This window comes from Naegleria gruberi (genome assembly GCF_000004985.1).
Source record: "Naegleria gruberi genomic scaffold NAEGRscaffold_12, whole genome shotgun sequence".
Taxonomy (NCBI): domain Eukaryota; phylum Heterolobosea; class Eutetramitea; order Acrasida; family Naegleriidae; genus Naegleria; species Naegleria gruberi.
The window spans coordinates 473,611-498,433 of record NW_003163315.1 but is presented as its reverse complement, the minus strand read 5'-3'; the positions used below and the strand labels follow the sequence as shown (position 1 = coordinate 498,433).

Below are 24,823 nucleotides of genomic sequence, written 5' to 3'. Positions count from 1 at the left end.
GAGCTAAATTCATAAGTGAAATGAAACAATTAACATCACTTGATATTTCTAACAATCGAATTGGTGATGAAGGAGCCAAACCCATAAGTGAAATGAAACAATTAACATCACTTAATATATGTAATAATCGAATTGGTGTAGAAGGATCCAAATACATAAGTGAAATGAAACAATTAACATCACTTTATATATATTACAATGAAATTGGTGTGGAAGGAGCCAAATACATAAGTGAAATGAAACAATTAACATCACTTAGTATTGGTGTCAATGAAATTGGTGTAGAAGGAGGCAAATTCATAAGTGAGATTAAACAATTGACATCACTTGATATTTCTGACAATCAAATTGGTGTAGAAGGAGCCAAATTAATAAGTGAAATGAAACAATTAACATCACTTAATATTTTTAAGAATGGAATTGGTGTTGAAGGAGCCAAATTAATAAGTGAAATGAAACAATTAACATCACTTGATATTTCTGGAAATCTAATTTATGATGAAGGAGTCAAATCTATAAGTGAAATGAAACAATTAACATCACTTGATATTTCTAAGAATGAAATTGGTGTTGAAGGAGCCAAACTCATAAGTGGAATGAAACAATTAACATCACTTAATATTTCTAAGAATGAAATTAGTGATGAAGGAGCCAAATTGATAAGTGAAATGAAACAATTAACATCACTTACTATTTATAAGAGTGGAATTGATGATAAAGGAGCCAAATATCTAAGCGAGATTAAACAATTAACATCACTTGATATTTCTAGCAATCCAATGGGTGTTGAAGGAGCCAAATTCATAAGTGAAATGAAACAATTAACATCACTTGATATTTCTAACAATCTAATTTATGATGAAGGAGCCGAATTCATCAGTGGAATGAAACAATTAACATCACTTAATATTTCTAACAATATAATTCTTGATGAAGGAGCCAAATTGATAAGTGAAATGAAACAATTAACATCACTTGATATATGTTACAATGAAATTGGTGATGAAGGAGCCAAGTTCATAAGTGGAATGAAACAATTAACATCACTCTATGTTTATGCCAATCGAATTAGTGATGAAGCAAAATTATTAACATCACTTAATGAATTCTATATTTAATCTCTCATAGTAATATTAACATAATATACTTTTATATTCCATAATTTAATATGAGTTTCCTCTACCAATCTCGAGGTCTTTGCAGACTGCTCTATAAGGAGTTAAATATTTGAGTGAAATGAGTTCTGCTTGATATTGGTGGAAGTGAAGGAGCTAAACACGTTAGCGAAATGAAACACTTGACTGATTTGAATATTTGTTTTATTGGAAATGAGAGTTAAATACTTGTCGTCAACTGTTCCAATAAAAGACGAAATTGGGAAAAATTAAGAAGAAACATCCTATTCGAATATTTCAGAAAACTAAATTTACAAAATATCACTAAAATTAAAGACCAATTCATGATTGTAAAACAGAGATTCCACCTCCTCCCAAAATTTCAAATCTAGAAATTTCAAGACTACATGTTTTAGCATTGCAATATTTTGTAATATATTCGAATAAAGTAGTCATCATTTGTTAAATTCAAATCTTTCAACTTGTTATTCATGACACTTGATTCGTTCGAGTCCCAATGACAACCTTGTTGGTATTCCCATTCCCAATATCTCACAATTCCTAGTTGACCAAAGGATATTTCCATTGCATGTGTCATTCCATTTCTCCAATCATAATATTTTGACTCTTCTCCATAATCAACTCTGTCAATTTTTGAAATGGCACTTTTTAAATTTTCTGACAGATCCATTTCTCCAAATTTAGAAATAAATTCATAGTGTCGTGTTTCTTTGTGTTTGTTTTCTAGATTTTCTGATATTCTACAAATAGTTTCTTTTGCAAATTTTGTAACATCTAGTTGCTCTTTCATAGAATAGGATAGTTTCTTAAAGGAATAGTTCAATTCAATGATCATATTATACACAATTCCGTTAGGAGTTTCTTTCCAAATTCTTCTAAATTGTTTGCAAGTAGACGAAACTTTCAATAAACTTTCTGGAGGAAGAAAATTAAGAATATTTTCAATAATCTCATCAGGTTGACTTTCGGGATGTGGAATTATCATTTTTTTTTGGAATTTTAATGAGGATGAACTTTGTAACCACCACTTGCATGTAATCATATCATCTAACAATTCTCAATACAAGTTTTTATTGTGGATGGATGGAACAGAATTATTGTAATTGCAAATGCCATTCATCAGAAACAAGTGAGTGAATGATTTGAGAACCTCTGAGTGGAATGAATGGATGGGGTTCATTAATTTTCTTATCAGCCAATTCGAAAGCAGCATTTTGGGTGGAGATTTTGTTTTGCTCTGATAATTCGATAACTTTCTTGACAGTATTGTAAATGGAATATTCATAATCTTTGGAAAACATTTTGGTAATTTCTGGATCATTGTTTGGAATGATACCATAAATTTCATTCACTGCTGAAAAGTTTGAGGTTTTGGTTAGGAGAGAAGGAATGAGAATGACACCATTTTCTCTCAATTGTCTTTCATTAGAAGCATCTTCAAATTGAGATTGAGAAACTCCACAAATAATCTTTGCATTAACGAGAGGAATGTTGGAAGAATTAAAGATAGTTCCAGATGAAGGATATAAAATGTCTACGTCCAAATTGAGAATTGAATCTTGATCTTCAAAGACCAATCTCACATCCAATCTTTGATCGTTAACTTCCTCAGCAAACAAACCCTTGACAGTCTTAATTTTGAGTGGATCAGTTTCTGTGAGAATAACTTTAAGGGAATGTTTTTCTCTCAAGAGGCTCGAAATGATGCCTTCAGTTTCCTTATTAAATCCTTGAATGGCAACAATTTTACCAGACAAATTTCCCAAATTTACATGTGACAAGGCAGATTCCATTGTATTAATTACAATCTTGCTTGAAAACGATGGAGAAATATTTCCATTACCTCCAAACTTTTTAGGAATACTGGTAGTGAAACGAGTCTTTTCAAAGATGTGAGCCATATCATTTGGTTGAATTCCAAAACCTTCCTGAGCATAGAAAACACCTCTCAAAGATGACACAAAACTTCCAAACTCGTTCATGACAGTTCTTCTAACTTCATAATTTGAATAATCCAAATCTGGATTGGTTTGAATAATTCCTTTTCCACCTCCCCAGAATTGATTTGTCAAAGCCATCTTTCTAGCAGCATATTCACTTTGTTTTAAACCATCACTCACAAATTCTGAAGCATTTGGATAATGCCACAAATCTACATTACCCTGAGCAAGTCCTCTATTAGTATTATGAATAAAACATCCGAATAAACTTTGAGAGACTGGTGAAATTTCCAAAAACAAGGCTTGATGATTTACATGTCCATCCGCACCATTCTTAGACAAGATATATTCCAAGAGTGGTTCCATTGATGAATGAGAGAGTTTGTATTTTGGTTCTCCACTCACAATTTGATCATAATTAAATACAATCGATCCTCTGTGTTGATGATGTCTTTTTAAATGTTTAACAAGTTGTGGTGTTGTAAAGTTTGATACATTTCTCACTTGATTACTGAGAGTTCCGAGAGTTTTGTTGTGATGAAGTGTTGTTGTTGACTTCTTGATGAGGTAGAGTTGGTGTTTGTACATTTTTTTTTAAGTTTTAAAAAGAAACATTTTGGGTTTTTAAAGTGCTAAAAAGGAAGCTTGTTCTGTAACAAACCTTTTTTGTAAATTTCAAAATAAGAAATATTATGATGGTTAATAATTATTGAAGCTTTGATATGAATACAATGGTCGTTTATGCATTTATCAATAATACATTTAGTGTGAATGTGAAGCTGGCGTAGCTCAGTCGGTAGAGCGTTGGTCTAATAAGCCATTGGTCGCCGGTTCGATCCCGTCCGTCAGCATATAATTTTCTTTTTGCAAAGTTTGGTGAACTTGAAAAAAATGTCACTAGATGTGCAAGCCATCGTCATTGACTATGGATCTTCCTTCATGAAAGTTGGTTTCGCAGGTGATGATGCTCCGAGAGCTGTTTTCCCTTCAATAATTGGAAAACCCAATGAAAAGAATGTTCCAATAACACCAGGAACTCATGATCTTTATGTCGGAGAGGAGCCTGAGAGTTGGAGGCTCCGAAATCAATTACCAAAGTTTCCTATTAGTAGAAGCATCATTATTGACTGGGATGGATTTGAAAAGTTGTTGCACCATTCACTTTACAATGAATTGCAAATTTCTCCAGAGGAACATCCAATGCTGATAAGTGAATCGGCAATGAATTCAAAGGTGAATAGAGAGAAGATGACTGAGACATTGTTTGAAACGTTTAATATTCCTGCATTTTGCATTGCTGTTAATGCGGTCTTATCACTGTGTAGTATGAATCAAGTGAGTGGTGTGATGTTAGAATCTGGAGGTGGAATCTCAATTGTGGTTCCTGTTTACGAAGGGTATGTACTGAGGAATGCCGTGATTGAACTGGATTTGGCTGGTGGAGATGTGAGCAAATATTTGGAAAAGATATTGATGGAGAGTGGACATTCAATTACTGAAGAAATAATTATTAATAATATTAAGGAGAATGCCTGTGAAGTTGCTTTAAATTTTGAATTAGAGATGAATAGTGACGAGAAAACTAAATTTGAATTACCTGATGGAACGCAAATTGATATTGGGCCAAGTGAAAGATTTCAGTGTACTGAAATAATGTTCCAGCCATCATTGATTGGCATGGAATGTAATGGAATTCATGAAATTATTTATCGATCAATAGGATATTGTGAAATTGATATTCGAAAAGAACTATACAATAATATTGGATTAGGAGGTGGAAATACCTTGTTTAAGGGTTTTAGTGAGAGACTAAATAAGGAGCTAACTAATTTGGCTCCATCCTCAATCAATATTAATGTTCATGCTTTACCAGATAGAAGATATTCATCATGGATTGGCGGATCAATTTTGGCATCGTCAGAATCTTTCGATTCACTGCCCTGGATATTAAAAGAAGAATATGAAGAGTTTGGAGCATCAATCGTTCATAGAAAGTGTTTCTAAAATCCATTCAGTTATTCTCAAATAGATCTCAATTAAATCTTCAATAGAATTATCACTAAGGAAGATCAATTTCATTGATGCCTTAGTTGCACCCCAATTTGGTCACTAAATTGTTCCTCAAGTTCATCATCATTAATCGTAAATTCCTTTCATAAAAAAAAACAAGAAAGATGGGCAATACATCATCTGATGGATTATGGACAAGCGTCTGGGAGGAAGGTAGGTATTATCAAATATATATAGATTGGTGAAGATCATTAATCTGGTAATATATTCATCCATTAAGATGGCTCATTCAAGGGTAGCAAATATGCAATAGCTTATCAAATTCCAACTCCAATGTATCAAGCCTATTCAGTTCCGAGTCAATATCCAATGAGGGTTGAGGTAATTATTCAGGATGAATACAATTATGTTTTTGAATTGAATCCTGCTCACTCCAAAATTACCTGTACCAATTTTCAAGGTCATCAGGAAAGTTATCCGACTATAGATTTGGCTGATTTGGATAAGTGGGTCTTTGGAACTATAATGAGTCATGTTACTATGAGTCAATATAATTTGAGAAGGGAAGGTGATGAAATTATTCTGGTGGAGTGTTGGGGAGTTGGCTTGTTGAATAGAAAGAAAATTGAACACAAAGAAAACAAGTTTGAAAAGGCACAGCTCAAAACAACTCTATTTGCTTATTCTCATTCAAATATTGGAAGTTTCTTTAAAGAAGTTGAAAAGTTTTGCTTTCTTCGTGGTCTTTAAAATTTCAAAATAATGAAAATAAAACCATACTGACCTTTCAATGAATTCCATGGAAACGGAACACATTAATGAAATTTTATGAGGGAGGTAGTTTAGATAAACTTTTAACAGAAGATCTCAGTAGAGAAACTTGTATTTATTCTTTCGAATAGCTTGCGTTCACATTGATAGAACTTTCAAAACCTGATATTATGAGAAATACAATGAGTGGAATTCCATGAATGGGATGCACGAATGTATTAGGAAAGTTATTCATGAAGGTTTTTATTTGGGCCAAACATCTGAAAATGGAAGTCATGACAACCAATTTGCAATGTGTTTAATTTCACATCCAAAATAAAGTAAATTTCACATGTGGTTCGTTGTTCAATTTCAATCTGCCAAATATTCGAAACATATTTGGAAATCATTAATTTCCTTAAACTATTCATTTATTAAATAATGTAACTGAATCTTCTAATAAATTTACAATAAAATTTACCATGAAACTGTGAATTCAATCAATTAGAATAGTCTTTGATTTTTATCGGAAACTATACGAATACCAATACTTGATAATAGTATTTGAAGATAGGATTGTTACAATGTTTTGAATTAGTTTAAATTTGGGCAAAACAAGAGAGTATCCAAGCGTATCTAAGTACGCGGAACCATTTCTAATAATTTATTTTGATTATTCGAAACCTAATGCAGTTTTGTATGTACAATTATATTTCGGAAGCCCTACAACATTTATTACAAATTGTGCTTTGTCGTTAAATATTACTTTTATGGATTGGTCAACCTGCTCTAATTGCCTAATTAAACTAGACGAAATTAGTTGAAACACAGAGAAGTGTAAACACAAAGCAAATATTCAAAAAAAACATAAAACGATACTCGTAGGCTCAACTGCATTCGTTTACATAGACTATTAACATACAACACAACTCAACTTTTTCACATACAAACTTTTATTCGAAACAATTAGAATGGAGAAAGGACACACTGTACAACTTTCGTCTTCTTTAGACATTGCAACCCTTCCAACAAGTCAATACTCCACCACAGCAGCCATAACACCAAATAGTCTCCCAGAAGTTAACACTCTTACCATTGCCATTCCTCATGAAAACTATTCGAATTCAACCAGTCCAACTCCAGCAACCGATTCCAATAAGAAAAAATCAACAACCTTCTCAAATTCTCATCATCAACATCATCATACACACCACGATAAAGCACATGAAGATAACAAAAGTTCAACCAGTTCAAGTTCTTCCAAAACAGTCAAGAAAATCTCCGTTTCCAAGGGTGCACTTCGCATGGATTTATCATGTTGTAATATTGGATTGTTAGATTTGAGTTGGGTGAGAATTTTTGCGATTATTGCAATGATTGTGAATACTCTGACCTTTCTGATACTTTTGGGACTAATCATTTTCAATCAGCAAGCTCAAACTTCAACCAATGTGGATGTTTTGGCATTGAGAGGAAATATCTACTTGTATGCTGCTTGGATTAATGCCTATTCGATGGTAGCTGCCTATTCACAGAATACTTCCTACCTTTCTTATTATTACAAGTATACGAATCAAGTGGATTCCTTGACAAGTAATCTATTGAGTCAGATATCAGACCAAAATGTCAGAAATGAATATATTAATAATGGTGCAATCATGTATGCCAAGATGAAAGAATACAATTCCAATGCTGCAGTTATGATGGAAAATGGAAATTTCGCCAAAGCAATTGAATTGTACAAGAGTTTCGAATTTACCAATGCAAGAGATGTTTTCAGAGTTGAGCAAGACAAGTTGATGACCTATGTGACTGATACACAGACGAGAAATAATTACTTGGCCTTTGTTGCTTCCACTACTTCGTTGGTGATTATTTCTGTGGCAGTTGTGGTGACATTGCCTATTATTCTCTTCGTGTTTGGATTTGCCATTAAGAAGGATGCTATCAATAATCGTAATTTGAAACGAGCTCAAGCTATGGAGTTGATGGATGTGATGAATAATGACAAGCTCAGAATTTTGTTTCAAAAGCATTGTAAGAAGGAGTTCAATAGTGAGAATTTTGAATTCTTGGAACATGTACAAATTTATAGAAGAATGTGTGAGCATCAAATTGAACTTGTTCAAATGCTCAGTGATGGTGAAAGTTCTGCCTCCTCAATTACCAACTCATCGGTTCCTTCCTCATTGTCTGGTGCTCATGGTTCAGAGAATCACAGCAATTCCAACATTGAAATGAACGAACAAAGCTCCAGAAGTAAGTCAAGCAATGACAAGACAACAAGCTCTGAAAAGAAGAAGAAAACTGGACCACCAAAGACAATTTCAGAAATGGAAAATGAATTGGATACTATTGAAGTTAAAAAGTCCCAATTGGCCTCTGAGATTTACTTAACCTTCCTTGATGTCACTGGTGCTAAAGCTGTGAATGTCAACACTAGCTCTATTGAATCGGTCAAGATGGAACTGGATGCTTATTCCAATCATCAAATTCATTCCTTATCTGAAGACTTGTTCGATTACTTGGAGAAGGAAATTTCCATTGTCATGTTAGATACTCACATGAGATTCAAGCAATCGATGGAATTCTTGAAAGAGATGAGAATTAAAAAGATTAAAGACATTGGCACAAAGAAATCTCAACAAAAGAGGGGAATTTCTGTTTCACCAACAACCACCACGAATCAAACTTCAAAGAAATAATAATATTTAATAAATAATTATATTGAAATAATTCTAAATTTTCATATTATTAATAATAAATAGCTAATAAATATCGAAATAAATTAATTACATTAATATTACAAGTAATCTAACAAATAATATAATATATATACAAATTATTCATAAAGAGTCAATTCCCATTTCATATTTTCCATAGCTTGCTTTTCGTAACGTTCTCTCAATGCTGGTGAATAGAAAATGTGTTCATATGAAAGCATTTTCTTCAAAAATCCAGATCTTCCCTTAGCAAACTCTTCATCACTATAACAAGAATATTCCTTTCTGACATTATCTACATAACTCTTGACATAGTGACTTTGTAACAATTCTTCCTTGTTATTCCACTGAATAAAGAAATCTTTAAAGTATTGATCGTCCTCCTTTGGTGTATTATAGGCCAATACAGCCAAATCAAAATCTAAAAAGTATTTTAACATCTTGTCGTCCTTGTCTTGATGTGACAAGTGACTTGCTGTACATTCAATGAAAAACACCACTCTTTTAATCTCCCCCTCACTCAAACTTCTTGGTTTAACATCATTAATAAAAGCTTCTGCAAATAATTTGGCACTTCTTGATTCATTGTCTTTTCTCTTCACATCATAGACAATATCGTGGAAGAAAATAGCCAACCTCACCACAGCAGAATCGGATCTACTAACACTCATCCACTTATCCTGTTGACACAAATCTCTAAATTGAATCAACAAGTGAAACAAGTGCATGGTTGTATGATAGAATCTGTCATGTTTCACCTCTTCCGAATTTTCCAAATTCTTCTTTACTTCCTCATGATCATAAACTCCAGTTCCATCATAGGCTTGTTGAATAATCAGCCACCACTTTTCAATATTGGTTCTATCATGCACTCCAATCAACATACACACATCATGCCATTCCATCAATACAGTTTGTTTCATAAATTGTGTTTTTTCTTCCAATGATCCTGAAGAGGAAGAGGAAGGTTTACCTCCAAAATTCATCATCATTCTAGGATCTTCATCACGATGATGTGGTGGTGGTTGATGATGTGGATACATTTTTTTTTATGAATTTTATTTTCCGCAACTATTGAGAAGTAATAGTATTCAAATATGTAAATTGATACTACTTCTCAATTACACTTTACAATAAAGAGTTCTTATGAATTTTCCTAAGGATGAAATGATGATGATGGTGAACCTTGCATGTTGGAAGTATTTCTTTTAATTTTAAGTGTTTTATTTGGGTTTAATTGTTCTCTTTTCTTCTATAGATGTTAATTTCTTGGGCAGGTACATTTGTCTTCTGGCTTAATATTTCTCATGACCTATTCCGAAAATAATCAGCAATTACAAAAATATTAATAGCATATATAAGAAAATTTAATTTAAATAAACATACAGCTTCCTTGTGCATTCCACATCCTAATATTAAATTACATATCAAAATCATCAATATTATCTAGTCTATCTTGATAACTCACCGCCCCAGGTCTTCTTTCCACACTTATTACAAGTTGTTTCGTAACACATTGTTTGTTTTTTTCTTAATTGATTATTGAGAAGCAGAGAGGTTCTATTGAGGCTATTTATAGTCTTTTTAAGGTCAAAAAAAACAGGCGAAAGCTTTTTAATTTTGAACGACGGCGAAAATAAGAGCGCCTCTCTTTGATATTGAAAGGGTAGGAGATTTATTAAATATTTATGTTGCTTTACAAAAAATTTATAGGAGACATTTAAATCTTTTTAGAAAAAAATGATTTCATGTCCCGAGAATAGAATTCTTCCCATTCTTCCTTTTGATGAAGATGAAGAAAATAAGCTGATAGTAACAACAATTATAGAGAATAGTAGACATAATCACGATCTTCCTCTGTATCAATCTTTTTCGGATGATAATCGTGTATACACAATGAAAAGATGTAATATTATAGAGTTGGATCATGATTCACTCGATTCAATTCTTTCCTATTGTCCTAATAGAGGCTCCTATGAAATTCAATCATTAAGAATAACATGCCGATTATTTAATAATGTATTTAGAGGAAATTCCTCATTGTCATCATCATCTTTGAGCATTGGAATTCAAACGAAAGAAGAATCAATTGCTGCATCAGTTAAGGAAGCAATAAGAAGTCAAAAGTTGTTGGAAAGAATTGAGAGTGTTTACTTACCTAGGCTTTATTTTCAAATATTCATTCCAGGTAAAGAGAATAGAAATAATTCTGAAAATATTGAAACGAGTACCAACAGTTTTATAGAAATAATGGAAAAAATTTTGGGCAGCCAATGCAGAAGACTATCTGAGGATGAAATAGAGTACGAGTTTAATTTTAATGATAACAATCTGTTAGATGATTTGGAAAGTATAATGTCAGGAAAATCGATTGATGACTGTCAACCTTTGAATAGTGAGCTGGCAACAACATCTCCCAAATTATTTTATTATAATAAGGGGAAAGAACTATTAGCAGATGTATCGAATCACATAGGGTTGAGGGATCTGTATGGAGAGTGGATGCAAAAACCGCTCATTGATAAGAATATGAAAATGAATCCGTTTCGACTTTGTCGAAAGACCATTCTACACTTTCAGTTTAAACATTATGCTTTACATCACTCTATCAAAGATAAAATTAGCTGTGAAACTTCCATTGTTTGCACAGAAAACAGACGTCATTATGTGTTTTTAAATCCAAAACCAAGAGAGGAAATATCATTTTATTATGGAAAGATTTATCAAGAATATGACCAAACCTATTGTTTTGAGAAATCATCCTCAACAAGGCTTGACAAGTGCAGAGTTGTCATTCAAAGATAACCACTTTGGCATGAATGTTAAGGCTCATATTCTTCCTGAATTTCTCACATTGGTCTCCCTTGAAACCTTAAATAATAGCCAAAGAATCAAACTCTTAGAACTATTCTTTAGACACATTTACAATTCTGGACTAGAAATGAGTGATTATGCAAAAGAAATGCTAAAAGAACAATGTAACATTGAAAAGAAGAATGAAACATTCTCCACCTCTACCAGTGAAGATAAGATTGAAATTCAATTTGAGAGGATTATCTTCAAGAGAGAAAAATCTGTAATCATTTCTCACCACTATTACTTTCCAACAATTCCTAGTATGAAAGTGTCACAAGCTATTGAAAAAAAATGTGTAAAGCTGAAAATTTGGACTGTATCTGGATCTGTTGACAAGTGCTACTCAAAAATATGTTGTACATCTAGATTGTGTGGTCTTTGCAATGGTTGCCTAATAGCGTTGTGTTGGTGTGGAACTTGTTGCTGTTGTTATTCTGCAGATAAGGATACTGATGTTTATCAAGAGGCAAGAGATATGGGATTTCCTAAATGGTTATCTTGTTTGTGCAAGGTTGTATGTAGATATGAGAATGCAATTTTTCCCATGTTGGATTGTGTTAATTTGTCGAACCAATGTTTTTCGATAATTAAGGGGAATGATCTTTTGGACAATACATATAGTACCTTTTATGAAGATTGATTTATTCAGCTCCACGAATGACGAGAGCAATTTCCTTCTTTCTCAAATTTCTAGCAGGCAAGTAACTACCCAGAATGGCACAAATGAGAGCCATGATAAGAATAGAGAAGAAGAGGTAGTATGGGAAATCGAATTGGAACGGCATCTCCAAGAACAAGTTGAACTGAGCTGTTAATGTCAAGGCAATTACACAACCAATCACAGTACCAGAAATAAAGGCCGAAATGACCAAGCAAAGAGCTTCATAAATATAGGCACGAATGAGTGCATTGACAGACAAACCAATAGATCTCAACACACCAAATTCCCAAGAGTTATCTCTAACGTTAGCAGTGAATGAAACAGCCAACATGAAGAAGCACAAAATGATGGCAATAGCAGCAACAATGTTGAAGAAAGCCATAAGGACAAGTGTAGCAGTCTCTGTACTACCAACCAAATCTCTGACATTTTGAATACTTGTGAAATCAGAACTAACAGAAGCTTGTAAGGCATTGAAAACGTCTTGTACTTCAAAGGTTGTAATTTCATCTTTGAGCTTGATAAAGAGCTTTTGATAGTAAACTTCATCATTATAAGTAGTGAGACCAACTGATTTAGCGACTGATCTTGCAATTTTCTTGTATGCATCCATAGTAATAATAACAGGAGAACCAGAAGCAGTAAGTTCATATGAAGAATAGAAGAAACCAGGGACCTTATAGGCAAGGCATCTTGACTTGCCAATAAAATCTACATAATTTTGAGTTCCTGTCTTACTATTGATGCCAGAGAATCTCAAATCGGTTGGAGTCTTAATTCCAATACCAACAGATGGTCTCATAGCTTCAGAAGCTACAATATCAATGTATTGTGAGTATTGAGAGGCTGGATCAAAGGTTAAGGTATAATTGTCTTCGAAATTGAGTTTTACACCACTGTATACAATACTTGGTGCGAATCCAACCTTTTCTCCATCAACAAGAGCTTGTCCTGCATTATCGTACAAACTTTGGAAAACATCTGGTTTCTCATCTGTGATATTGTACGTGAAACTTGAATCAATGTATGTGTAGAGGAAGTACTTGCTCTTGACAACACTCAAAAAGTTTCTGTCCACTGCATTATAAACAACTCTTCTGTTAGGGAAATAGGCAAGTGAGGAGAATCTAGAACCAGTAAAGAACGGAATATTAGCAATACTGAATGATTGGTAGGCATGTCCCTTAACTGGTGCTTCTATCGTTTTGTTTCTACTGTTTTGGAGTGCAATAGCTTCATTGAGTTTGTCTTTAGGAAGTGAATAACGTGAATTGGTTGAAATGACAACAATATCTGCACCAAGGAAAGCCTCAACATTTGCACGAATATTAGCTGATTGCAATGAAAAGACAACACCAGCAAAAACAATAAAGGCAACTGAGAGTGTAAACATGAGGAAGGTCTTTCTACTACGTTTACGGTGACCAGCCAAATTCTTGGAAATTAAAGTCTTCAATTTTCTTTCAGGTCCACACAAGATTAAATTCAATATAATCTTCTCAAAGAATGGTTCTAATACGACAGCAATAATACACAATCCAACAAGCATACCCAATAGAATAGCATTCAAAATAAAGAAGAAGAGTGGGAGATCAGTGAAAATAAATGAATATGGAATCATATAGTAAACTACAAAACCAATAATAACCAATAAAATAGATACACCAGTTTGCCATGGTTCCAATCCTAATTCTTCAAGTTTGATCATTTTGACAGTGGTTTCATTGAAAGTTTGATGGGCAATGTCAAGTGAATCTCTCAAAGTTCTGCTCATAGCATGTCTAATTGGAATAACGTTAGCAATAATAGGAATACCAAAACCAAGAGCAATTGGAACTACAACTGCAGCCCAGAAGAAGTACAAATTCAAGCTTGGAGTGCTGATAACAACTTGTAATACATACTCAACCAAAATATTTACCAAGAAGGCAAGTACCATGGCAATAATGATGGCAGGTATGGCAAAGTACATGGATTGAGCCAAAATGACCTGAATAAGAGAATACTGACGAAGACCTAGGGCTCTCAACATACCATATTCATAGGTTTTCTCCTCAACATTGGCCAAAAGGAGGGCAAAAATCAAAATGATACCCAAAATGGCTAACATGACAACAACTCCAATAAAGATTTGATCAATAAATAATGAAATAAATTTGGTACCATCTAAAGCACTCAAAAGTGGAAGAGTGTAAGTGACTGGATAAGCAACTCCAATACTATCCATCATACCATTGGTAATGCCAATAACTGCTTGTTTTCTTTCATTATCACTCTTGAGATAGGTTGGGAATCTGTCTTTCAGTCGACCTGCTAGAGTTAAACTGTACTGTTCTATTGGGAAAGTTTTGAAAAAGTTTTTGATTTTTTGAGTATTTCCTGTAATTTCCAAAAGTAACTGCGTAGAGGGCGAGGCAAATAGTGACTCTTCAATTATTTGACCTACATAGTGACTGTCAATAATCATTACGTTACCAAGAGCACTTGGATATTTGGCATAATTGGAGGTGATAGAATCAACAACAGAAGATTCACCCTTCACTTTTAAGTTTAAATGAAAAGAGATCTCAATAATTGAGCTTGATCGAAATTTTGTTGAGTTGGATCCACACCATTCTGTATGGCTTCAGTACTTCCAGAGAATGCACTGGCCAAACTGGCAAAATCAATTACAAGATTAGTTCTCTGCCCTCTATTTGGCTTCACATCAATGGCTCGCAATATAGAATCTCTCACATGAATTTCTCCTTCTCCAAGAGGTCTGTATGGCCATATTCTACCAATTCCCAATTGTTCTTCTCTCTCAGTATCCAAAATCAAGAGAAGTCCACTAATATTCTTTTGAGGTTGATCTCTATTCTGTAGATTGGCAAATATAATCCAACGAGGGGTTGTGCCAGTAATATAAGGACTATTAGCTAATTTTTCACTAATCTCGGTATTGTTAATAAAAGGTATAGTTGTTAAATTTGTGAATTTTGGTGTAAACATTATATCAGCATCTCCAACATTGTCCTCAGATAATTTCAAGAAGATTAAATTTGCTTTCAGAATTGAATTGTACAATATACTGACAACAAACACAACAATAGCAATAGTAATCAGACCAACAAGGAAACTATAAAATCTCTTCTTTGTGTCAGCAGTAACATAGAGTAAACTGAATATCAAACTATTGAAAAAGTCACCCACTTGTTGTAGTGGTGTTCTGTGTGCTGATGGTTTTTCTGGGAATTTCCTTTGATTCTGTCCAAAGCCACTATCAATTGGATTATTTTCATTGTTATTATTATCAGAAGTGGTATTATTGTTATTAGATCTGATTGTGAATGATGATCCTGGAACTCGATCAAGTGATCTGAAAGTGTGTTTGGCAGCCTCTGTCGGATCAGAAAACTTTTTAAATTTATCATCATAATCATTGTCGTCATCATCATGATGTTGATGTCTCTTTGATGATGAAGAGGAAGAACTAACTGCTGCCGATGATTGATAATTATTATTTTCAGTCAACATGTTTTAATAAATTAATAATACAATTCCTACTGCTACCAATAATAATAATAATTATTTCCACTATTCTACTACGTAAAATATGTATTTAAATAAATAATAATAATATATATTAAATTTTGTATATATAAAAATCACACAAAGTCTCACAATGCGACCCTAACAAATTAGAAAAACGCAATGATAATCAAGAAGATGAATCGCTTCTCACTATCAAAAAGTTGAAACTCTGTTTTTCTTTGATGCGCACGATAACGTTCTGCTCTTTTCTTGCTGAAAAAAATACCAAATGATCATCACCTCAATATTGCTGCTGGCTAAGACTTACTTGCAGTAGAATAATAGAGCATCCTTATTGTCCGTTTGAGGAGTATGAGTAATAGTCCGCTTATATTGGATTCCAATTCAACCCTTCTTTCACGACTTATCACTATGATGAGTTTAAGCCAAGGAATACTATGATATTATTTAATTACAATTTTTATTAGTACTATTCACATTTACAAGTGATGAAAGGAAAGAAATCGGAAGTAATTTCCTTCGAGTTCAAACTTTAAAAAAATGTCTTCTTGGGTTTCTATCGTTGCCAATGGCAATTCTACTTCATCAGCACCATCAAATAATACTTCTCCTAATAATAATATTAATAATAATAATGGAAGTAGCAAATATTCGTTTAAATCCGTGCAAGCAAATTCATCATCAAATCAAAGTAGCAATGTTAATAAGAAACCTTTGGCAAAATCGTCATCAGTTGTTAGTTCCAATCAATCCTCAAAGACAACTCCATCAACCGAGTCAATTGACACAGTTAAAAAGAGAAACTTTATGGGACAAAAAGTGTCACACGAGTCCAATTCATCATCTACCAGTTCAGTTTCATCCAGTAGCAACAAAATGAGAGCCAGCAATGATGGTAAAAGCAATCACAATAATGGCTTTGACTACAGTGGCTGGAAAACAGAACAATACAACTTGAAGAGGCAAATGATTTTACGTGATCACAACTTGACCTTTGATCCAAAGAATCTAGACAAGACATTGAAATTAATTGGAGGAGTAGATATTAGTTTTGAAAATGGGAATAGTAATAGAGCTATTGCTACTTTGATTGTTCTTTCATTTCCTGATTTGAAAATAGTTCACGAAGAAAGCGAACAAGTTGAAATGACATTGCCTTACATTGCTGGATATTTAGCTTTTAGAGAAGTTCCACATATTCAACGATTAATAGAGAATGTAAGAAACAAGGTTCCACACATGATGCCACAAGTTATTCTCGTTGATGGTAATGGCCATTTGCACCAAAGAGGTTTCGGATCTGCATGTCACCTAGGAGTGGTCGAGAATATTCCAACAATTGGAGTAGCAAAGAAGATTTTAATGGTAAAGGGATTGACCGATGAATATATTGATGGGTTGGAGCAACAATTGACCAGGAAGGGAGAATGTATTGATATAGATATTGATTCAGAGAAGAGAATTGGATGTATCTTGAAAACAGATAATATCACAAATGTATATATTAGTCCAGGGCATAGGGTTTGTTTGGATACAGCAGTTAGCATTGTTAAACGTTGCTCTTTGAAGAGTATTCCTGAACCAATTTACCAAGCCGACTTGATCTCCAGAAATCATGTTAAAAAGTACTTTAAAAAATCCAAGAATCCAAGAAGATATTAATTGAATTCTACATTGAAAGAAGAAAATTGCCGAGAGATCTAATTGTTACTTGATCACAAAAATCCAACTTCTACCCTTGTTTTTACAAAGAAGAAATCTATCTTGCCACAATAACTATTTCAATTTTGATTTATTACTCTAATATCTGAAAATATGGCAAGTGCCTTCTTATTGAACTCCTGTATGGAGTGAACTTCTTTAAGAACCTTAGTCACTTCAGTAACAACACCGAATTTCTTATGACCTAATACCAATAGTTTATCTTTGTATTGGAAAAGTGAGCTATAGTCTGCACTCTTATAGGGCATCTCTACTATTTCTCCACTTTTATAATTTAAAAAATTAGATCTAACTAACCATAATGAATCCAATCCAACATGTTGAATATCAGTACGTACAACATTTGGAATATTTTTCAGTAATTGTTTTGTTTCTAAATTGTAAACTAAAGTGTTGCTGCCTTGAAACACAGCAATATCCTTATCAATCATACATCCTGTAAAACAAAAAGGAAGATCCTCAATCACATATTCCTCCCTCAATTTTCCTGCCTTCAAATCCCATTTGAAAACATGTGGTTTTTCTGATAGTATCATAACTATTCTATTTCCAGTAGCTTCAAAAGTTGTTAGACACATAAAGCCTTCCCTAGCTGAATGTTTGATTGAGTATTGAATATAAATCCTTTCCTTCTTCTTTTCCATCATGTTAATCAAGTGTATTTTACAATTACCACCATCTGTTTGATCTGAACTCATCGCCACACAATAGCCATTCTTATAAATTGCAACAAACGAAAGAATTCTACCTGCAGGAAATCCAATCAAATTAAAAACCATCCTCCCACTTCTCCAATCATACACATAATGATCCTCTCGTTTCCCATCCTTATTTGCACGGGACGTTACAAGGTAATAATCCGAAATCAGAGAATAAAAACTTCCTTTCAGCTCACTAACAACCTCAACAACATTATCACAGTATCCTAGAGATTTCTCCTTGTCTATCAAGCCATCGATATCCAATCGGAAAATCACCGACTCATTACCATCACCTCCAACAAATAAATCCTCTGTTAAATGTCGCATCCAACTTTTACTTGGAGGAAAGGGAATTGCCTTGATCCATTCACCAGGTTGAAGAATTGATTTCTGTGAAGTGTCGAGTGTTCTCTTGTTGGTCAGTTTAAGTTTCAAAAGAATTTCCTCTTGACGATTTGCGAGAGTTTCGGCTATTGATGCTGGTTGACTTTTTTTCATTTTTTTATTGTGAATTTTAAAATTGATCAAATTTACAATTTTTCCACAAGAACAAATCCATCTTCCACAATATCATCATACATTTCTCTATCATCCTCACTACTAAATATTCCAATGGCTGTCCTAACTTCCTCCAATTGTTCTGGTCTGAGCTTATTCACTTGCCAAGGAACAATTGCACTAATTTTGGTCCAAGTTTGGAAAGTTTTCAATCCAATACTTTTTGCTCTTGCTATTTTCAATTGTGATTCTTCCAAATTCATTGCATAACTTGCATATTTGATTAGAGGTTGAGAAATATGTTCACCTTCGTATGGAATATTCGAAAGTCCAAGAAATTGTTTCGTTCCACCAACAAGAGAATTCACAACACCTTCCAAAGAGAATGCAAATTGATAATCTTTTCCCTCAAAATGTTTCACAACACATTGAGCTAGAATAGTTGCGCACAATAGTCCATTATTTAAACTTCTAAAAAAAGGCATTCCAAAAGCAGCATCTCCAACCAAACAATAAATTGCTTTCGTTCCAAAATTTCTCACATAATATCTACTTGCATAAGATCCCAATTTGGTGCTTGTAATAGTTACAGAACTTTCGACATGTTTCTCTGCATAATATTGGAAACGAGCTGCCAACCAAAATTCAATTATTGCTCGAATTTGATTTGGAAGAGTTTCTTTCATGGAGTGGAATTGAATTGGATTCTTAAATGTTGCATTCTTGATTGATTCTCCAATATTTTCATTCACAAAAAATTGTAAAGTTATTGGACTATTTCCACTTTCGTTTTGCTTTCCAATAATTTCATTCACAACTACTCCAATGTGTTTCATGAGTGGATAGCCGATATTGATCATATCCATTGGTTTAGTTTCGCCAATAGCTTGATATTTCACCTCCATGAGAGTGTGAAAATGATTCGAATATTTAAAAATTTCACTTTCTAATAACCCAGAACAAACTGTCTTTCGAATAGTACTGTGAGCACCATCTGCACCAATAATTAATTGAACTCCAGGAAAATTTGCTTCAATTTCTTTACCACACTCAACCGGAAATCCTTTAATTATTTGCACACCAAGTTGATTACACAATTCGAATAAAGTTTCTTCCAATTCACTTGTCTTGATTTTCTTATCCGATTGCAACCTATTCTTTAAATCCATCAAATTTGGATGCTCAGCCATCAATTCAAATGAATTTGCTTCCAAGAATGCGAAATGACTTCTTTTGTAATTTTCATGTTTTTCCAAAATTAGAATATTTAATTGTGGATTTAATAATTTGATTTGACTGGCTGTCCACAGACCAACTGGACCTCCTCCTACAATGATAATATCTTGCTGGTTGCCAAGTGACATTTTTTTTTTGCTTTTTGAAATTTGGAGCTCTTGGCAAATGACAGACGAATTGTGAAAGGAAAATGATATTTTACTGATCAAAATTGTAATTTAGAATGTGAACAAAGTATTTTCTTCTTTTTTCTTTCAATCCATGCAGTAGATGATTTTAATTTGTTGTTTTTTTTGGTTTCGTTTGATATCAGACCACATAGAAAATCATTCTAACTCTGAGATCAGGAAATGAAACAACTTATTTAATTGGAATACGATAATTTGATTGTTTAGATTATGGAATGTTGTTGCTGCTTAATGAGTTTTTGGTTGAATTTAAATTGGAATTCTGAGTATCTAATAATGAAATGGAGGAATCTAGTGTTCAAAGAGTCAGAATTTCTTGTAAAAATTTCAAAAACTACAAATCATTATGCAATAATTGCATTAATATTTAATTTTCCTGATTCATTCCTAAATTAGAATTTTAATTTCCAAAATTATCCGAGTCAGTTTTCAATATTTCTAATTTTGCTTGACATTCATCTATTTCATTCTTAATTTCCTTTGCCTTCTCACGATAACTATCAATCATCTCATCATTCGGATCTGAAAATCCAATTTCTATCATTACTTCACAATCATCGAGGTCTCTTCTCAACCTTCGAATAGAATTTTTAATGAAAATAATGTCTTGTTTTTTATGTGAGATGAGCACCACGAATTGTTTCTTCATTGAATCGGAAAGATCAAGTGGAATGGAATAATGTTCCACGCCTTTCGAATAACCATTCCACAACTTTCTCCAAAAATTAGACGAATTTTCCAATTCATCATGAATTGATCTGTTGAGAGATAAAAGTGTTCCGAGATGAGGTAATGATAAAAATGTGAAAATTTCCAACATAATCTCTCTAGGAAGGTCACTAAAGTGTTTTGACATTTTTTTAGTAAAGTACTTCGAATAATGGAAAACGTCCAAAATGTACCCCTTTTATTAATATTTACGAGATTCGAATGCACTTGATTGTTTGGGCATTGTTTAATTGTATTGAAAGAATTCTTTAGGTAACTTTCTGAAATAGTTTCGTATTTCCAAACTATTGCTTCTTGATGTAAATTCTCCATTCGTTCGTGTAATCCATTTCAGATTCCAAATTTCTTTCAACCAAAGATCAATTGCAGATTGATATTTGAAACACCAACTTTAATAGCAAGACAGTTGAGAAGAAACTGTTCGTCGACGAAATCTTGTATTTTAAATTCCTTCTTTGCAAATAATTCTCCAATAATCAAAACAAAACAAAATGAAACAATCACTTCTCTTGTTTTTGCTAGTCTTGATGGCTGGCATTTATTTCATTGCAAATGTCAACGGTCAAGCACAAACTCTTCAAGCTCAAGTCATGTCCATCAAGAAAAATCGTTCATCACATGGAGGTGCAGTCAAGAAATTCAATTCAAAGTTTAAGAAGGGAAGCAAATGTAAACACATTTACAAATTAGTTGCCAAAATTGGAAATTGTAAAGATGCAAAGTTAAAGAAGAAACTCGAAAAGATTTTAAAGAAATCAATCAAATTGAAGATTAAGAAATTGAAGAGTTTGAGAAGATATATTAGAAAGGTCTTGAAATATTGTAAACATTCCAAACATCATGACGCAATCAAAAAGTTGAACAATTTGATCAAAATTTTGAAAGAAATTCGTAAAAAGAATTGTCATTAAATTGAAATAAATATTCAATATCGATAGTTGATATTGCTCACAATTTCCAAATTGTCGAACATTATTTCAATATCTATTCGAAATCTATTCCTCAATTTTCCAATAATTTAAATTCTCAATATTTCCAATCAACTAACTGTAAAAATCCAATACTAAGAGTCGTCAATCTCATTCCAATCTCCTCAAAATCACTAATAATCTATTCTATAATCAATTACAAACAAATTGAAATTTAATAAAATCACAAATTCCAAGAAAATCTTAAAATTCTCTTGGTAAATCTTGTTGTGGAATGTAATCCTTTGGATTGGCTCTCAATCTGCACAACCATAACAAGACACCAACACAGCACAAACACAAACATAAAGCTCCCAAAACACCAACGATAATGGCAGCAATCATTCCTCCATTAGATCCTGGAATATCAGCTGTTTTGTAATTGTACCAAATATCTGATTTGGAAGAAGCATTCTTTGGATTGGCAATCTAATTTCACAATTTTTGTAAAATTTTGTAAAGAATATTGTAAAGAAATTAAACATACCACCAAAACAACATTGGTTGTAGTTGGATAATTTTCCTTGGCCACATAACTTGTTGCATAATTGATATGTCCAGGAACAGTAAATGTTTCATTGTAATAATTACTTCTCCATTGATAGAATTCTTCAGTTGACTTGATCAAGAGAACATCACAAGGTCTAGTTGAACATTCTGCTTCATATGTTAAATAAACTCCAGATGAAAATTGCTATTATTTCAATGAATCATCAAATTCCATCACAAATTCGTCAAAAATCATCAAATAATTTGACAGTCATTATTAAATTAAAACATATAATGTTTGATAATTACTTTGTATAAGAGAGCTCCAGCTCCGAGAGAAGCAGTGTGATAGGAGGTGAAGAGTTTCAATTTTGATCCATCAGGTTTAGCTTGTTGACCAAGAATTGTAAAACATTGGAAGAAGAGTAAAATGCTTGCAATCACCACCACCACTGTAGCCGATGATGAAGGAAACAATGAGAAACTGCCACTACTATTTCTCTGATTGTTGGTTGACATTTTTTTTATTGCTGTAAATTCAAATGTCAGAACAAATTCTGTTGATGAATTGTGGCGTATCACTTAAAAGCACTGACGAGTGATACGATGGAGGATCAAAAAGATGAACAGTTAAATAATGATTAAACAAAGCCAATACTAAATCTTTTATTGGTTCATTCTCTTTGCTACTAACAACTACTGCTTTAAATGGTATATAAAAGGAGGGAATCACTATGAAGGTCTCAATTTTGGTTGAACTCTCATCTTCATTAAATTCTCTACTCATTAACATGTCTCTCATTTCTCAACAAAGGGGAGAAGGAGACTTGTATTGAGGAAAATAAAATGATTGGAAGGAGCAACCAGAAGAGTCCATTCATAGATATCCCAAATATATAAATATAAATAAATGGATAATATTAAAAATATATAAAGGGAAGGGAAACAATGATGGTATTACTGTAGAAGACACCTCTCTTTCTTCTGTTAGTAATCTCTCAATGGTTGGGAGTGATGATTATATTTGAAAAGTTAGATTTTGTACAAGTTAAAGAGCTTGAGAACCATGCATGAACATTGAGACGGTTTGTCTTTCAACAGGAGTCAATGATTGAAGGAATTGAATTGCAATAGATGCTCTTTCAGATGTTTCCATCACAGGGGCTGTTGGAATAGCGTGAACAAAATTAAGTGGAGTATGGTGAATAATCTTTTGTTCCTTCTTCATGTAGGCCTTTTTGTCAGAACAATCTCCAGTAATAAGAGTACCCAAAATATCGTTTGACTTTTCTTGTTGTGGAATAGCATTTGATGGTGGGGAAACTGGAGAAGTGTGTGGAGAACCAAAGACCATTGTATTAGTTGGATAAGCAGCCCATTGTGGTGGAACAAAGAGTGGCATTTGCATCTTTGGAGCATATTGCAAAGCAAATTGTTGACTCATATCTGGATGATACATTGCAGGATAAACAATTGGGAATTGAGCAGCAAAGTGTGGATTGAGAATAGTTGGAGATCCCATTGATGAGCTTGGTGAAGTAGGGGCAACGTTACGAGTCTTATTAATTGGATAATGAGTTGTAGAAACAGATGAAATTGAACGTTTAACACCCTTCTTCTCCATCTTTGGTGATTGCATCAATGTACTATTGCTACTATTACTACTAGAATCTGGGGTGAGTGGAGCATTGGATTGAGTTTGTTGTTTATCACTGTTGGAAGTCTTGGTACTGTTGAAACTTTGGTGATGTTCTCTACGTCTGGCAAATGTTTGGAATGAATTACTCAAGAATAATCTCTTTGAAGTGGTTCCAATAACTTGGGTCAATTCTAACTTGAAAGGTCTTCTCTTAAAGTGGAAAGAACACAAATTAAAAGTGAAACGGATAATTCTTTCATTAGGACCAACTTCTTCAATTTGTTCAACAGAAACACCTTCAACAATCTTCTTATTTGGAAGAGTAACATTTGGTACAGTTAGGGTTTCAGCATCAACAAGATTCAAATTTAATTTAGCTTGTTGGTTGTTTTCTAATTCTCCAGTGACCTTTAAATCATACTTGTATGGATGGCACAATAGGGATGGAGGAAAGACTGATTCAAATTGGTCATCTCTTCCTTTAGCTTGTTTTAAAACAACAATAAGATTCTTATTGTTGGTGTTTTGTTGTTCATTAGTTTGTTGTTGTTGTTGATCGTCAGAAGTGGTAATATCATCAAATAGGAAATCATCAGCATAGTTAGAGAGGAAATCTTCATCATCAAGAATATTTTGAGAGGTATTTAATTGGGTGTTGGAAATCATTGTTATAATTTGGTAGGAGGAGGTTTTAAAAATTATATATATAAAATAGATGAGGTTTTGTAGTTTGTTGTTGTTGTTGGGTGGTTGGTAATAACACAATAATTGTATCCGATAGATTAAATCGTGTACGTTTGCTGTGTAGAGATGTGTTTGGGGAAAAGTAGCAGCGCGTTGTAGCGGATGGCAGTTGTTTAGAGAAAAATTTTTTATCTAAAGAGATCTATTAATAACAATGAAAAATCTTAGAATAACGGAAATGAACGCAAGAGAGCTTTCAATAATGATTCATAACCTTCTCTACAATAGAACTCGGAACCCTTTTGAAAATGGATGATTACAAATCTTGTATGGCATCTGCAATTGTCTTTCAAAAAGCA

At 33.2% G+C, this 24,823-nt stretch overlaps 16 protein-coding genes and 1 non-coding gene across 17 annotated transcripts; 8 read left to right on the top strand and 9 right to left on the bottom strand.

Moving 5' to 3' along the window:
- Positions 1-236: 236 nt before the first annotated feature.
- NAEGRDRAFT_47473 (uncharacterized protein) lies at positions 237-1,118 on the top strand (the record flags this gene model as incomplete). Its single annotated transcript, XM_002679844.1, has 1 exon — positions 237-1,118. One exon carries the CDS (start codon positions 237-239, stop codon positions 1,116-1,118), a length of 882 nt encoding a protein of 293 aa, XP_002679890.1.
- A 409-nt stretch (positions 1,119-1,527) lies between these two features.
- On the bottom strand, positions 1,528-2,121 carry NAEGRDRAFT_65088 (FBOX domain-containing protein; the record flags this gene model as incomplete). Its single annotated transcript, XM_002679710.1, has 1 exon — positions 1,528-2,121. The coding sequence occupies one exon, from the start codon at positions 2,119-2,121 to the stop codon at positions 1,528-1,530; it is 594 nt and encodes a 197-aa protein (XP_002679756.1).
- Positions 2,122-2,230: 109 nt separating this feature from the next.
- On the bottom strand, positions 2,231-3,664 carry NAEGRDRAFT_65087 (uncharacterized protein; the record flags this gene model as incomplete). The annotated part of the gene is made up of 1 exon (XM_002679709.1): positions 2,231-3,664. One exon carries the CDS (start codon positions 3,662-3,664, stop codon positions 2,231-2,233), a length of 1,434 nt encoding a protein of 477 aa, XP_002679755.1.
- Positions 3,665-3,854: 190 nt separating this feature from the next.
- NAEGRDRAFT_t189 lies at positions 3,855-3,927 on the top strand. The gene has a single exon. It is a non-coding gene; the product is annotated as a tRNA-Ile (tRNA).
- Positions 3,928-3,967: 40 nt separating this feature from the next.
- Positions 3,968-5,080, top strand: NAEGRDRAFT_60433 (uncharacterized protein; the record flags this gene model as incomplete). Its single annotated transcript, XM_002679843.1, has 1 exon — positions 3,968-5,080. The coding sequence occupies one exon, from the start codon at positions 3,968-3,970 to the stop codon at positions 5,078-5,080; it is 1,113 nt and encodes a 370-aa protein (XP_002679889.1).
- A 339-nt stretch (positions 5,081-5,419) lies between these two features.
- On the top strand, positions 5,420-5,836 carry NAEGRDRAFT_65085 (uncharacterized protein; the record flags this gene model as incomplete). The annotated part of the gene is made up of 1 exon (XM_002679842.1): positions 5,420-5,836. The coding sequence occupies one exon, from the start codon at positions 5,420-5,422 to the stop codon at positions 5,834-5,836; it is 417 nt and encodes a 138-aa protein (XP_002679888.1).
- A 971-nt stretch (positions 5,837-6,807) lies between these two features.
- NAEGRDRAFT_57445 (uncharacterized protein) lies at positions 6,808-8,573 on the top strand (the record flags this gene model as incomplete). The annotated part of the gene is made up of 1 exon (XM_002679841.1): positions 6,808-8,573. One exon carries the CDS (start codon positions 6,808-6,810, stop codon positions 8,539-8,541), a length of 1,734 nt encoding a protein of 577 aa, XP_002679887.1. The 3' UTR covers positions 8,542-8,573.
- Positions 8,574-8,693: 120 nt separating this feature from the next.
- Positions 8,694-9,299, bottom strand: NAEGRDRAFT_4051 (uncharacterized protein; the record flags this gene model as incomplete). Its single annotated transcript, XM_002679708.1, has 2 exons — positions 8,694-8,894; positions 8,967-9,299. Coding segments are annotated over 2 exons (534 nt in total), but the record flags the coding sequence as incomplete, so codon positions are not given.
- Positions 9,300-10,299: 1,000 nt separating this feature from the next.
- On the top strand, positions 10,300-11,364 carry NAEGRDRAFT_78976 (uncharacterized protein; the record flags this gene model as incomplete). The annotated part of the gene is made up of 1 exon (XM_002679840.1): positions 10,300-11,364. One exon carries the CDS (start codon positions 10,300-10,302, stop codon positions 11,362-11,364), a length of 1,065 nt encoding a protein of 354 aa, XP_002679886.1.
- Positions 11,365-11,577: 213 nt separating this feature from the next.
- Positions 11,578-15,592, bottom strand: NAEGRDRAFT_78975 (FtsX domain-containing protein; the record flags this gene model as incomplete). The annotated part of the gene is made up of 2 exons (XM_002679707.1): positions 11,578-14,617; positions 14,710-15,592. 2 exons carry the CDS (start codon positions 15,590-15,592, stop codon positions 12,057-12,059), a joined length of 3,444 nt encoding a protein of 1,147 aa, XP_002679753.1. The 3' UTR covers positions 11,578-12,056.
- Positions 15,593-16,486: 894 nt separating this feature from the next.
- On the top strand, positions 16,487-17,272 carry NAEGRDRAFT_31961 (uncharacterized protein; the record flags this gene model as incomplete). Its single annotated transcript, XM_002679839.1, has 1 exon — positions 16,487-17,272. One exon carries the CDS (start codon positions 16,487-16,489, stop codon positions 17,270-17,272), a length of 786 nt encoding a protein of 261 aa, XP_002679885.1.
- A 119-nt stretch (positions 17,273-17,391) lies between these two features.
- NAEGRDRAFT_65079 (uncharacterized protein) lies at positions 17,392-18,360 on the bottom strand (the record flags this gene model as incomplete). The annotated part of the gene is made up of 1 exon (XM_002679706.1): positions 17,392-18,360. The coding sequence occupies one exon, from the start codon at positions 18,358-18,360 to the stop codon at positions 17,392-17,394; it is 969 nt and encodes a 322-aa protein (XP_002679752.1).
- Positions 18,361-18,563: 203 nt separating this feature from the next.
- Positions 18,564-19,895, bottom strand: NAEGRDRAFT_65078 (uncharacterized protein; the record flags this gene model as incomplete). Its single annotated transcript, XM_002679705.1, has 1 exon — positions 18,564-19,895. One exon carries the CDS (start codon positions 19,893-19,895, stop codon positions 18,564-18,566), a length of 1,332 nt encoding a protein of 443 aa, XP_002679751.1.
- A 460-nt stretch (positions 19,896-20,355) lies between these two features.
- NAEGRDRAFT_65077 (uncharacterized protein) lies at positions 20,356-20,811 on the bottom strand (the record flags this gene model as incomplete). The annotated part of the gene is made up of 1 exon (XM_002679704.1): positions 20,356-20,811. One exon carries the CDS (start codon positions 20,809-20,811, stop codon positions 20,356-20,358), a length of 456 nt encoding a protein of 151 aa, XP_002679750.1.
- A 364-nt stretch (positions 20,812-21,175) lies between these two features.
- Positions 21,176-21,595, top strand: NAEGRDRAFT_65076 (uncharacterized protein; the record flags this gene model as incomplete). Its single annotated transcript, XM_002679838.1, has 1 exon — positions 21,176-21,595. The coding sequence occupies one exon, from the start codon at positions 21,176-21,178 to the stop codon at positions 21,593-21,595; it is 420 nt and encodes a 139-aa protein (XP_002679884.1).
- Positions 21,596-21,856: 261 nt separating this feature from the next.
- Positions 21,857-22,660, bottom strand: NAEGRDRAFT_65075 (uncharacterized protein; the record flags this gene model as incomplete). Its single annotated transcript, XM_002679703.1, has 3 exons — positions 21,857-22,081; positions 22,140-22,346; positions 22,451-22,660. 3 exons carry the CDS (start codon positions 22,658-22,660, stop codon positions 21,857-21,859), a joined length of 642 nt encoding a protein of 213 aa, XP_002679749.1.
- A 118-nt stretch (positions 22,661-22,778) lies between these two features.
- Positions 22,779-24,633, bottom strand: NAEGRDRAFT_78974 (uncharacterized protein). The gene has a single exon (XM_002679702.1). The coding sequence runs from the start codon at positions 24,444-24,446 to the stop codon at positions 23,190-23,192; it is 1,257 nt and encodes a 418-aa protein (XP_002679748.1). The 5' UTR covers positions 24,447-24,633; the 3' UTR covers positions 22,779-23,189.
- Between the last annotated feature and the right edge of the window lie 190 nt (positions 24,634-24,823).